This window comes from Phaenicophaeus curvirostris, chromosome 6 (genome assembly GCF_032191515.1).
Source record: "Phaenicophaeus curvirostris isolate KB17595 chromosome 6, BPBGC_Pcur_1.0, whole genome shotgun sequence".
Lineage (NCBI taxonomy): Eukaryota > Metazoa > Chordata > Aves > Cuculiformes > Cuculidae > Phaenicophaeus > Phaenicophaeus curvirostris.
The window spans coordinates 9,564,015-9,577,168 of record NC_091397.1 but is presented as its reverse complement, the minus strand read 5'-3'; the positions used below and the strand labels follow the sequence as shown (position 1 = coordinate 9,577,168).

The 13,154-nt window shown below is 40.4% G+C and overlaps 1 protein-coding gene across 2 annotated transcripts in view; it reads left to right on the top strand.

Annotated features, from left to right (window-relative positions):
* LMBR1 (limb development membrane protein 1) overlaps positions 1-10,071 on the top strand; it is a 79,793-nt gene extending 69,722 nt beyond the window's left edge. For both annotated transcript variants that reach the window (XM_069859308.1, XM_069859307.1), the window contains one exon: positions 2,370-10,071. In XM_069859308.1, coding sequence (XP_069715409.1) covers positions 2,370-2,452 — 83 coding nt within the window. In that variant the 3' untranslated portion in view covers positions 2,453-10,071. The remainder of the gene's footprint in view (positions 1-2,369) is intronic.
* Positions 10,072-13,154: the final 3,083 nt, after the last annotated feature.

The window sequence follows — 13,154 nt, the reverse complement described above, 5'->3', positions numbered from 1 at the left end:
TTTACTAATTAACGAAACTCCTACCTCTTTAGAACCCTAGAGTAGTGTTTGCTTAAATTCAGAGGCCTAATGGTGAAACTCGAGTGTTTATAACTGTGGATTCTCATTGTAGTGCCTGAAAGATACTTAGGTTAGTTTTCCCCAATTACTGCTTTCTAGAGTTGAGACCCTGGTAAACAAAATCTGAGTACTTCCTAGTGTGCGCTTCTACTGGTGATGATTGAGTTAAAATCAGACCTACTAAATAGGGAAATAAAAAGTGACCAATAGTGTAGGACTAAAATAGGCCATCCTGTGATTTATTTTTTTTCCATGCTGAGTTTTGATGCTCTGGGGAAACAGATTAGAGGGTCAGGGGTGTGTAAATCTGTTCATTGACTTTTATGCTGCAGATACTTCCAGTGAATCATAGAATAATTAGGATTGGAAGGGGCCTTAAAGATCATCTAGTTCCAAACCCCCTGCCATGGGCAGAGACATCCCACTGGATGAGGTTACCCAAGGCTCCGTCCAACCTGGCCTTAAACACCTTAAGGGATGGGGTATCCACAACTTCTCTTGGCAACCTGTTCGAGTGTCTCATCACTCTCATGGTGAAGAAGTTCTTCCTAATATCTAATCTAAATCTGCCCTTCTCCACTTTATGCCGATTGCCCCTCTTCCTATCACCACAAGCCTTTATGAATAGCCCCTCTCCAGCTTTCTTGTAGGCTCTTTTCAGGTACTGGAAGGTCGCTGTAAGATCTCCCGGAGAACTTCCATTGTTAATCGAGACAGATACATGGTATGAGTATGATGTGTTTGATACTATCCCCCAGCTTTTAGTTAAGGTCATTTTTTGAGAAGACCTTGATTAGTCGCTTTCAATTGACTTGCATAATCCTATTTTACTTTGTGCAGCTGCTTTGACTGTAAAGGGATTACTGTGTATAATGTAATGGCTGTTGCAGAGTTCTAAAGGAAATAAATTAACATCAGTCAGTGTGGGCTTATAGCAACAGGTCTGCTGAAAGTTGAAAGTTTCTATCTTAAAGCGAATGATGTAAAAGAGAGTTCATGGCACTTTGTATTAAACATATCATTTAATAAATTATATGGTATATGTTGAAAGTAGATTAACAAATATAAATGCAGGTGCAGTAGGATAGTGGTCACTGAATGGCACTATTCTAGTTTTTTTTTGCTAGATTTTTTAGGAATTGTTTTTGCCCTGTTGCTGTCACATACTGTGGGATTTTGTAAATACTGTGATTCAAAATGGAGAACCAAACTAATTGGTAAAAGGTTTGCATACGACACAAGCAGAGATTCATAAATTCTGAGGAGTGTGGGTTCCTTACACCACCTGGGTTTTTCAGCACTATGCATAACAAACAGTGTCTGTTTAAAAACTGTCACGTTGAATTCAAAGAATGAGCACCAAAATTTGTGTGCTCACTTCTTCCCCATGCTGAAAACTGTGACACTGAGGACTAGAGTGGAGGAGCATCAGAGCTAATTAGTGGAAGGTAAATCCCTGCTTTAGGTCTGTGAGCAAAAGAATTCCTGTAATATTGGGACTTACAGATAATATAGTGTTGAGTAGATCTTGCTTATTTAGTAGTGCAGTCGGTTTTGGAATTCCAGCGATGCGAGAAATTCAACTCGGCGCATTATGCTGCTTTATTAAAATAATATATAATAGTCTGTGCTAAGTGAGTAAGAAGCTCTTATCCATTTTTGATCCTTAATTTTAGAGAAAGCAAGGAAGGACTGATATTATGCCCCTTGTGAATAAAGTATGGTTAAACTTAGCATCTTTCCCCACCTCTCCCTGAAAAAAGAGGAGTTTCACTACTGGCATGGGGCAGTATGGGTGACTTTAATTGGCACTTACAGTAGAGACTTAGGCAATAAGAACAAATGCCTGGAAATAGAGATAAACAAATTAGTATTGATGTAGACCTAAAAATATTTTTAGACAAAAACAGCTTAGAGAGGTGATGACCACATTATCTTAAGATCAGCAATAGGTGCTTTTCAGAAAGATGCTATAGTTTAAAAGAAATACTTTAGGTAATTCTTTTGGTCTTTGTTGGTTGACAAAGCAAGGGATTGCATGTATCTGTTGATTCATAACATCTAAGTCTGATTTAAACATTGTGGAGTTAGGCTTCCATGTTTGTTCATTGTAATGGATTTTTTTTCACTTAACACACCAGAGGGTAATTCCCGTAGTTAATTCTTACCTGAACTGAAATGTCAGTTCTGGGCTCGTGCAAATGTGAGGTCCTTAATCACAAAGTAGGATTTGGTTTGTAGGTATTTTGAATACCTGTATGCGTGAAACATGGAGAATCTATTTTTCCTGACTGTGTGATGTTTTGCAGGATTAGGTAAACTTCATCTGTCAAACAATCCAAGAGAAGCGGAGACGAAGCCGTCTGCAAATGGCCATCAGAAAACACTGTGATTAACAATCACCTGCAATCAAAAGAGTTGAAAACACCAACCTCATGGCATTCCTGTCATCTCATCAGCATTTTTATATTGATTGTATTTGTTGATAATTTGGGTCCAGCCTTGTCTCATTTTTTTCCCCAACATGCTGTGTGCTTCTGAGGAAGTTAGGTATATCAGTCTTCTCTTTCCAGTGAACTTTTGGTCTGCTTGTTTATTTCCCAGGAAGTTAACGCAGGAGGTGCCTTGAAGACTGGAAGCTGAAGAGAATAATGCATTCCTTTTTATTTGTCTCACATCTTTAGATGTAACTTGCTACCATTTGAATGCATAGTACCTCCTGTGTTATACAGACACAGCTATAAAGAATAACTTTGGGACTTGGTTAAAAAAAAAGATACACTTGAAGCCCAACATGACCCTTGCTGGAAATGCAAACTACCTGGAGTAGGTATCCTTGACAGTAGACAAACAGTTCCACTAAGAACATGTTAAAAATGAAAGTAACTGGTAGAGATCACAGTTCCTTTCATGCTGGATGCAGTAGGCTGTTTGTAGTCTAATGTCACAAAGCTTTCTTGGAAGGCCAGCGTTTTCAGCTTTCATTTGTTAGCTATAAATGCCAGGTTGCTTTACTGGTAGTCAGACAATGTCTTACCAAATAGAATGAAGTATAAGATGAAGGTTAACTTCAGCGTTAAATCTGAGCCTAGTATGCTTTGTAAAAAGCTGTGTAGACCCCCTGTCACAACTCTTACAGTTCTGTAAGCTATTGTGTCTTGGAGATCACTTACCCTTACCAAGTACATCCCTGTAAAATTCTTTATGAACTACTGTGTGTAAGCAGTACTTGTAATTAATGCAAGTAGCACAGGCCTAGGAGGCTGCAATTGCAGGTTTTTTACAATCTTTAATTTGAAGTAAATAATTTCTCTGAATTTATACTATAGTTACCAGGACTTCTGTTCACTGGCATAATCTAGTATCTTTCACTAGCCTGTTTTTTAATGTACACATGAACATGTATATAGGCCTATATGTGTAGATATCATAAATTAAATACTAAGCTTATAGAGGTGACATAGGTGGCTTGGTAAGTAAAACCTGTGTGTTCAACCTTGATAGTATGAATTTCTGCAGTGTTACAGTTTAACTGCTCAGAGGCCTTAGGTTCAGGATGGCATCAGTGGGTGGTGATATCACTTTTCTTAGCATTACTGCAGCCTTAGGAATCCTTTAAGCAGTTTATAGTAAACAAAAAAAACAACAACCCACCAACCAAAACCTGACAAAGTTTTCAAAGCCTGATTGCCCTTTTGTCCTGCTCTGCCACAAGCAATCTTCGGATTGAAATGGGAACACATTCTGTGTGTGCCCACCATGTAGCAAGTCAGATAACATCCCTGTTTATTTCCAATTTCTGTAAAACAAGTGTATCTCTCTGTAGTTTGAGGTCTGGCTCGTGATCAGGTGGTGACAGCTACCTCTCCAGTGGGGTTCCAAAATCAGATAAACCTTGCATCAGAAACTTTTTGGCTGTTCTCCTGAGATGACTGCCCTGGGCTGTTGTAGACCTTATTGCTGTGTGTGTGAATGCGAGCTTTCTTTTGTTCCCTGGAGTGCTTCAGAAATCAAGCTCCAACATACATGAGGACTTCTCAAGTTTTTTTTTGCAGGCTGCCTTTTCTGACTTGAACTGGGGCATAATGTAAATACTGCTGTAGTGAATATGATGCTAGAGAGTTGCTTTTTTGTGATTAGTATAAATTCAAGGCTTATGAAACTGCCTATTGATGTGTTGTACTGAGTCTTGGAAGACAAAGTAAAATTGCTTGATCTCACTAAGATTTACAAGCATCTTTTCTGTTGCTTGAGTTTAATGCTGACATTTTAGTGAGAAATCTTTATCTGAGTGAAAGTTCTGCAACCAAGAACAGGGAGCTGTAATTAAAAGTTCTTTTAAAATGTGTTTACATTTAAAATATTGGGAGATTTGTTATTAGGAGCATCTTTCAGGTATTCTCAGAGCTTGTAGCTTTTTATGTATTAGCATTATAGTTAAAAATAACTGCAATGCATCCACTTCTCTGTGCAAGTGATTGTGTGACCAAAATTGTCCTCATCTCTTAATGGGGCTGTTGAATTATGATGTGTGAGGCTGGTTAGCTTTCTTAAAATATTCCTATTACAACTATAAAACAGTTATTTAAATACACTCTGACAAACTGAAAAAGTGAATTTAAGGAATAAATATAGGGAGTTTGAACCAGCATAGGTCTTGCTCTTCATGCTTTTGGAGAGATGATTGTCCTGGTATCAGTGACCTGAGACGACAGAAGATGGGATTATAATGTGTATTTGGTTTCTGAAAGTGAGTTGGGCAGTTATGTAAATTGAGCAGAGAGAGTTCCTGCTGATACGCACACAAGTTTCAGGCAAGACTTTAGAACTCTCTTTCAAAGAGAGCAGCTTTGCCTGTTCCCATCCCTTCTGCTGGATTCTGCAGTCAGAGATGTATGCGTTAAGCCTACATCAGTGAAGGTGTTGCACTGAAGTATGAAGGATGGTTAAGAGGCTGCGTGGTTTCCAAGGTGGACAAGAAATTCAGAACTACCCTGTGCAACTCCTGACAGTGTTTTGTTTTAAAATCAGCTGTTTATATGGTGACACTGTCCACATTAAAATAGCCTTTGGCCTTGAAAGTTACATGCTTGTGCAAAACTTCTTTGCAGATAAAATGCTACTGTCAAATATACTGTGTGTAAGATACAGGTCACTATGTACTTTTCACAGAAGCGTGTAGTCACTTAAATACAAGCAACTGGTAATTCATTAATGGATATTGACGATACATTCCTAGTATTTTGACTCATGTAGAGTCAGGTGGTCTATACCTTCAAGGTATATACAGCTGATCATAGTAACATGAACATCTGCCTCGCTTCTTAGGAGGCAAAAAGCACATAAACATTTCCATCTTCAACTAGATACCACACAAGACCAAAAAGTAGATGTAAAGTACATGTAAGTTAGCTGTTTCTTGGCTTTTTTTCTGTGTCAGTAGCACAATATTAAATGCAGTGGCAGGACTATTATGGGATTTCAAAGTGTAAAGCACATATACTTATCCCTTTAAGTTAAAAAGTAGTAGTATTGGTTACTGTAGGAGTAACAGATTTTTTTCGTTCATAGGAGGCTTTGTTTACTGTCTGTAATGTGATGTTTATCTTTGGCCCTGTTCCTCCAATACCTTTTTACCCTGTTGACTGGTTTATTGTCATAGAAATTAAAGGACTTGACAAGTTGTTTTCCTTGTCTGCTTCCAAAGTACCACCTCAAGTACCACAGAGGCTTGGCTGTTGCTATAGTCGAGCCTGTGCAGACAGGAGCTCGTGCAGTGTTTGTTAACAGGATAAACACGAATGGCCGCTGTAGTGGTGCTTTCTCCAGAACAGCACCCGGTGAACATGCCAGTGGGAGTGATGAGCACAAAGGGGGCTGCAGCCCTCCTCTGCCCCACTGTGTCTCTCCTGCTTGCCTATACGCCTCTACAGCAGCTGGTGGCTTCTTCAAGTGATGTGACCTGTGCTTTGTGGTAAAGACAAGATGGCCCTTTTCTGAAAGAATTTACTATCTAAAATAGGAGTACGGTAGAAACAAAGAGCAGTTGGCTTCTTCATCCATGTGACCTTCCTTGAATTTTGTGTGTTCTAGGTTATTTTCCTTTTTCTTTTCCTGCTTTCCAGAAGCGTGGTGGGCTGAGGTGGTGTACGTACAGTTGCTGACCCTTATGCTTGGTGGACTTAAGCAGCATCTACAGTTGTGAAATACCAGATATAGGAAGATAACTGAATCCTGTTGATTTACATATACCCTGATTTTTAATATAACAGCTTTTCAAATCTAGGTGAAGTCATTTAAACAGGGACGCTTAATACACTGAGGTCTTTTTGGAAGCCTCTTTAAAAAGAAATGTGCTTAGTTTTGTTTAAAAGTATTGATGTGAACTGTGAACCTTTAAATGGTTTCTAGAAATTTGATCCCTTCCCCGCTGGTGTTAGTGTTTTTGTTATTCTTCTAGTACTGACTCAAAACAACTAACTTCTCCTCACCCCCTACTTTTCAGGAGCCAAAGTCTTGAGCTCCTCAATATTGGATTTACTGTTGGTGAGCTGGTATGTTATTTCAGGCACATTAACAGCATTTGAACTTTACAAAAATGCTTCTCTTGAATTTATCCTGTTCAGGGAGAGCAAGGGATGGCTGACAGCCATCACCCAGTGGGTCCTGGCACGGATCCCAAAGCACTCTTGTGTCCAAGATAATCTCTGCCACCTTGTTCTGCCTTGCCCAGTGCCCTTAGCTCAGGCATACAGTCTCTGATGCTGTCATAAGAAGTCATGATGCTCCATTTCTGTTCGCGTTGCGAGGAGATCAGCTCATGATGTGTCTGTCTGCACAGTCCTAGGTGCTGAATTGGGTTACTTCGGGGATTGCAGACTCTCAGGGTTCCCAGGTGATAGCTGTGCATGTTCTTGAACTGCAGCTTTTCACTTTCAGTTCTGTTTTGTTGGGACTAAGAAGTAATTCAGGATTTCCTCATATGTTTCTGTGCAGTCCATTCTGTGTTTGGATAGCTTCTTGCTGCCTCGAGAATGCTGCATGGTTCTGAATAGAACCATGTGCCCCCAGAACTCATCCAGAGAGGATCTCCTGCAAGTATTGTTTGAACAATTAAAGCCTGACAATGTTGGTCAGAATCCTGGGAAGGAGAACAGACCTGGTAGGCAATTAACACTAAATGTGACTTCCAGAATCCCCATTGTTCCCAATAATTTTTGTGGCAGGGAGTGGGAAGTGACATGGAGCTCACCTGTGCAGACAGTATGTTTTATGTTCTTTTTAGTCAATCTTTAAAATTCTGTATTTCCAAGAACACATTTTAAGTCCTTAAATTCATGAAATTCAGAGACTGATGAAACTTTTTTCCCTAAATCTGTCTGATTTTTGATGACATCTGACATCTTGGCTTGCTTTCCTTTTTCATGTTTTCAAGTTATGCATCATCTTATTTAGTAGCATTGATGTTCATAACAGAACCTTTCCTGAGGGAGGCAAAATGTGAACAGAACAAAACTATCATATATCAGGATGTATATCAGCAGGGAACTTAAATAGGAAGCACCTCAAATTCTCCTTACAAAGAGAAAGAAGAAACATGGATATCATTGGTATACAAAAGTTAACTGTGTGTTCTCCAAACACAACAGTAATTCACTAGCACTAAAAAGAATTTAAGTTCTTTTAAAAAACAGTCTCACAGTGCAAGAGTATCCTTGACTTTAAAATTTATAGAAGGCTGTGGATTTTTGAAGGTGGCTTTTCCTTGGTAACAGAAAACCCGAAGATGCTTGCTTGTTCTATATTCATTACCATATTTTTCTAAGTAACTTTTTCAGTTTCATTTATTGCTCACAGATTATTGTTTTTATATACGTAGCATTAAATGTTTTAAGAAATAACATAAGGTGACTGAAAACAGTCAAAGGGATAGTGTCAGAAATATCCCATAAATGTTGAAAACCCTAACATATCTGAATCCAAGTTATTCAGAAGCTGTATCTGTGTGAAGGCCTCACATAAACATAAGAATTAGGAAATCCCAGTACTTAAAGGCTTTAGGTATCCAACTATTCATTTGTACCAACACGAGCACTTTGCGATATTGCTTATAAATTGCTTCTAAATGTTTGCTGTATATTAACCTCAAGTGTGGCTGTTGCTTCCCCTACCCACCCCTTTACATAAATTTTATAGTCGGCATCACTGGATGAAGCTCTGTTTGTGAAGAGTGCTTTATTTTGCATTCCTTGCGTATTCAGTTCTTGTGTAGATGTAAATAGCCGGGCATTTGCGCTGATTTTAATATATTTCTATTCCCTACTTAGTAACGTTCTTCCATTGTGAAAATGTTAGTATTTATTCATTCATTTGCACTTGATCTGTTTTTTACCTCTAGATTCCATTAAAACAATTCTGTCATTAGAGTGGGTCCTCTAACAAATTACCAAGAACTCATGAAAGTTTGGATTAGGAGTGAAATGGAAATGGTTTAATAATTGTGGATGCATGTGCTCTTAACTTTCAGTGGTGTGTGGCATCCGGCCCACTTCTCAGTGAGAGAAGAATGTGCTTGTACAGCCCGTGCTGATGCAGTTACACCAGGGTACCTGATGTGCTGTGGGACTGCTCTTCAGTTCTCTTCCTTGTGATTTGTGGAGTAAGACTGCAGCTTTTGACATGCCTTGCAGCCTTACGTGATTGGATATAGAGATGCATCGTTCCAATCTGTCAGCAGTACGCGTGTGTCTCTCGTGTTTAGCTCAAACTCAGACTGTGCATGATGCCAAGGTAGAACTCCTTGTGTGTTTTTTCCACCTTTTGTATTTCATGTGTATGAGCATGTTTTGGACCTTCTCTCTCCATGTAAAATCCAGAAAAGCAGCATGATGGTGGTACTGGTATTGTGTATATGATAGATCTGTTAAAACCCCGAAGGAGAAAACTAACTGGTGCATGACCTCTGTTTTCACCCAACCATAAGTTTTCCCAGTCAGGGCCAAAATCAGATTTGCGAAATCTGCACAGGTAACTTTCTCCTCCCTAAAGCAAAGCTGAGCCACTTTTAATTTTTAAAGGTAGATTTCAGAGTGTTTTTGTTTTATTTGGCCTGACTTCTGTTACTTTAATACAAATGGATAGAAAATGAAGATACAGTTGAGTCATGGATTTGAAGCCTTAGCAGGTATGAAACACACAAACAAAAAAAGTATGGTTAGACTATTTCTCATGGGGTATGGAACCCAACACTGTGTTACTTAAGAGCAATGTGTGTTTCCTATTTGCCTGTATGAAGCTTCAGTCTAAAATTCACATTGAGGAAACAGAATAATCTCAGACTGCTGCTGGCCATCTTGTCAGATGGGATCAGCTTCACCTGGAATTCGGTGACGTGACCATCAAAATTCAATTCTGAGCTAGTGCTTCTGTGGATGTTGCTACTGATGGCACTATGACAACGGCCGTGGATATCTTCTGTCATGCACTTTCAGGTCTTTCACTGTAGTGTTACTAGTTAATATTTCAGTTGACAAAAATAAAATCTGTTATGCACAGTCTTGACTGTGTGCGAGGCTGCGAGATGTTCAATGCAATTAAAAGTCACCCCTTGGTCCACTTTGTACTTAAGGCTTTGTAAACTACAGGCTTGAACAACTTGGATGTTCCTTTCACATGGATGTGTCTTGGACCAAGGCAAAATATAGCTGAGAAATTATGCTATTAGTGTTACTGCAATCAGAACAATTTTCTCTGTACATACCTTCTCCCCACCAAACCCTTCCTAGTTTATTTTAGGTCATACAGAAATATGTTTTATAATGTTATTAGTTGTGGATACTTTGCTGTATTACAAAACTAAATGCAAATACTTGCTGCATTAGCCGGGTTGAATTTTTTTTTGTGAAAAGCAGTGGTTATGTGTTTTTCCTTTGTTTGAAATGTTACACTGAATGTTTTGTAGAAAGATTATTTTTTTTTTACTGTTTTCAATAAAGTGTAATTTGTAGTGGGGTTTTGCTTTTTTTTTATTATTATTTCTTTTATTTTAAGCAATGAAAAAAAATTCTTTGTGGCATCCTGAATTATCCTGTCAATAGCTGCTGTAAATATTTGCATTCCCCTCTGTTCTTCCTTCCTCCCCTCAAATTAACATGCTTTTGAATTACAGAACCACTAGGTTGGAAAAGACCTCCAGGATGATGAGTCCAACCATTCCTATCAAACACTAAACCATGCTCCTCAGCACCTCATCCACCCGTCTTTTAAGCACCTCCAGGGAAGGTGATTCAACCACCTCCCTGGGCAGCCTCTGCCAGTGCCCAATGACCCTTTCTGTGAAGAATTTTTTTCTAGTGTCCAGCCTAAATCTCCCCTGGTGGAGCTTGAGGCCATTCCCTCTTTTCCTGTCACCTGTCGCTTGGGAGAAGAGGCCAGCTACCTCCTCTCCACAACCTCCTTTCAAGTAGTTATAGAGAGCAATGAGGTCTCCCCTCAGCCTCCTCCAGGCTAAACAACCCCAGCTCTCTCAGCCGCTCCTCATAAGGCCTGTTCTCCAGCCCCTTCACCAGCTTTGTCGCTCTTCTCTGGACTCTCTCCAGAGCCTCAACATCCTTCTTGTGGTGAGGGGCCCAGAACTGAACAGAGTATTCAAGGAGTGGCCTCACCAGTGCCGAGTACAGAGGGAGAATAACCTCCCTGGACCTGCTGGTCACGCCGTTTCTGACCCAAGCCAAGATGCCATTGGCCTTCTTGGCCACCTGGGCACACTGCTGGCTCATGTTCAGTCACTGTCAACCAACACCCCCAGGTCCCTCTCCTCCAGGCAGCTTTCTAGACAGACTTCTCCTAGTCTGTAGCACTGCACAGGGCTGTTGTGCCCCAAGTGCAGGACCCGGCATTTGGCCTTGTTAAACCTCATGCCATTGGTCTCAGCCCATTGGTCCAGCCTGTTCAGATCCCTTTGTAGAGCCTCCCTACCCTCCAGCGGATCGACGCTTCCACCCAGCTTAGTGTCGTCCACAAACTTAGGGTGAATTTGATCCCCTCATCCAGGTCCGGTTTGAGATTGTCATATTTTCAGGGTTATAAAATACATGAGATGTGATATGTGATGGAGATTCCTGTACGTTCAGAGACATTGCAGCCCTTTGCTTAAGAGAGATGCAGAATTAATTTGATCCTTCTATTTGAGGCAAGTGGGATTTGCTCATAGAAGACTATGCTGGTTATGTAACATGCAAGTAATTTTCAATATCTTAATAGTTGCACGGGCAATTTTCATCTATTAAGAACCTGACCACTACCTTGCCTAAGCTATTTGAAACTTAAACAGCTTCAAACTTTCTTTTTCATTTCACGGGAGATTTTGTTAAAGTTCAAGAATCGCGTGGCTGGCAGGGACCTGGAGACACCTGATCTGTTCCCCATGAGAGGATCAAACACACCTATGTTATTCCTGATATTTAACCAGCCTGGCAGGCACTATCTGCAATGTGATTTCTGTGCTGGCTTTACGCAGTATAGTCCAGTGTTTGATTGTCCAAGGTTTTGTAAATGTCAAATGTGAATGGCCCTTGCCCCACTTTAATCTTCAGTTTGGTTCTCAAGTGTCCATAGCAAGACAAGTCTTTCTGCTTGCATGGGCTCTTCCCATGCCTGAAAGGTTACATTTCCCTTTATCTTCTCTGTAAGAAGTGATCACCAATTCCCTCAACTCTTCTATTTAGGTTTCTTATTATCCTCTTTGCTGCCTGTGGAGACCCTTGTGTTGCTTGAAACTGGGAGCTCAGGACTGGACACAGAAACTTGCAGACTTGCTGATCTTTTGAACCTGCAAAGTCAGTTGACTGCTGTTAGGTTTGCAGTTACTTATAGGTAGTCCACATGTGGATGAATTGTGAGCCATTGGACAAGTAGGCCTGATAATTGCATAATCTGTAGAATCTTGTTGCCATTTGCGGCTTGTGTCCGGTGCTGATTTAGAGATTAAAAGCATCAGGTTGTCTGACTCCAGTGATGGACCATTATCCTTCAGAGAAAGCGGGATCTTAATCACTGAACTTTCCCAAGACAGATGCATTGTTCTTAACCCATCTGGGCGCAGCACAGAGAGTACAGCTGTATTAGTCAAAGGAAGTGTAGAACTGAGATGAGCATCAGTTATTTGTTGGGAAACGAGTGTCCAGAGAAGAGCAACAAAGCTGGTGAAGGGGCTGGAGAACAAGTCTTACGAGGAGCGGCTGAGAGAGCTGGGGTTGTTTAGCCTGGAGAAGAGAAGGCTGAGGGGAGACCTCATTGCTCTTTATAACTACCTGAAAGGAGGTTGTAGAGAGGAGGGTGCTGGGCTCTTCTCCCAAGTGATGGGGGACAGGACAAGAGGGAATGGCCTCAAGCTCCGCCAGGGGAGATTTAGGCTGGACATTAGGAAAAAATTCTTCACAGAATTGGGCACTGGGCACTGGAACAGGCTGTCCAGGGAGGTGTTTAAGGCACGGGTGGACGAGGTGCTAAGGGGCATGGTTTAGTGTTTGACAGGAATGGTTGGACTCAATGATCTGGTGGGTCTCTTCCAACCTGGTTATTCTATGATTCTATAATTAGTAGAAGGCGTGATAACCAAAGAGAGAAGATGGATCTTAGGTCTTTTCCTTGGCTTTTATGACCTACTGCCTTAAATATGTTTCTGCATATTGCATGTAGGGCTAAGCAATCTCATCGTCATGAGCTCTAAGATGCTCCCATGAGTGCTCTTACTGATTTAATTTTAAAATATGATTTCAGGAAGAAGGAATTAAGATTATTACTTAACCTGATAGGAATGGTTAGACTCGATGATCCGGTGAGTCTTTTCCAACCTGGTGATTCTGTGATTCTATGATTCTATGATATAATTCATGGTTCCTGTCCAACATCAAATGAAGGTTGATCCATTTGAAAATGCTTTTGTTCCTGATCTACTATGCTTGATCTTCATTTACATTGTTATCAAACTTGAACAGACCTGAACTGTTTTCATAAGCAAGCTAGGGTGACGTAAGAGAAAGCTGGAGCAGCCATGACGATGCTATCCAACCAACTCTTGGGAGCCAAAATTT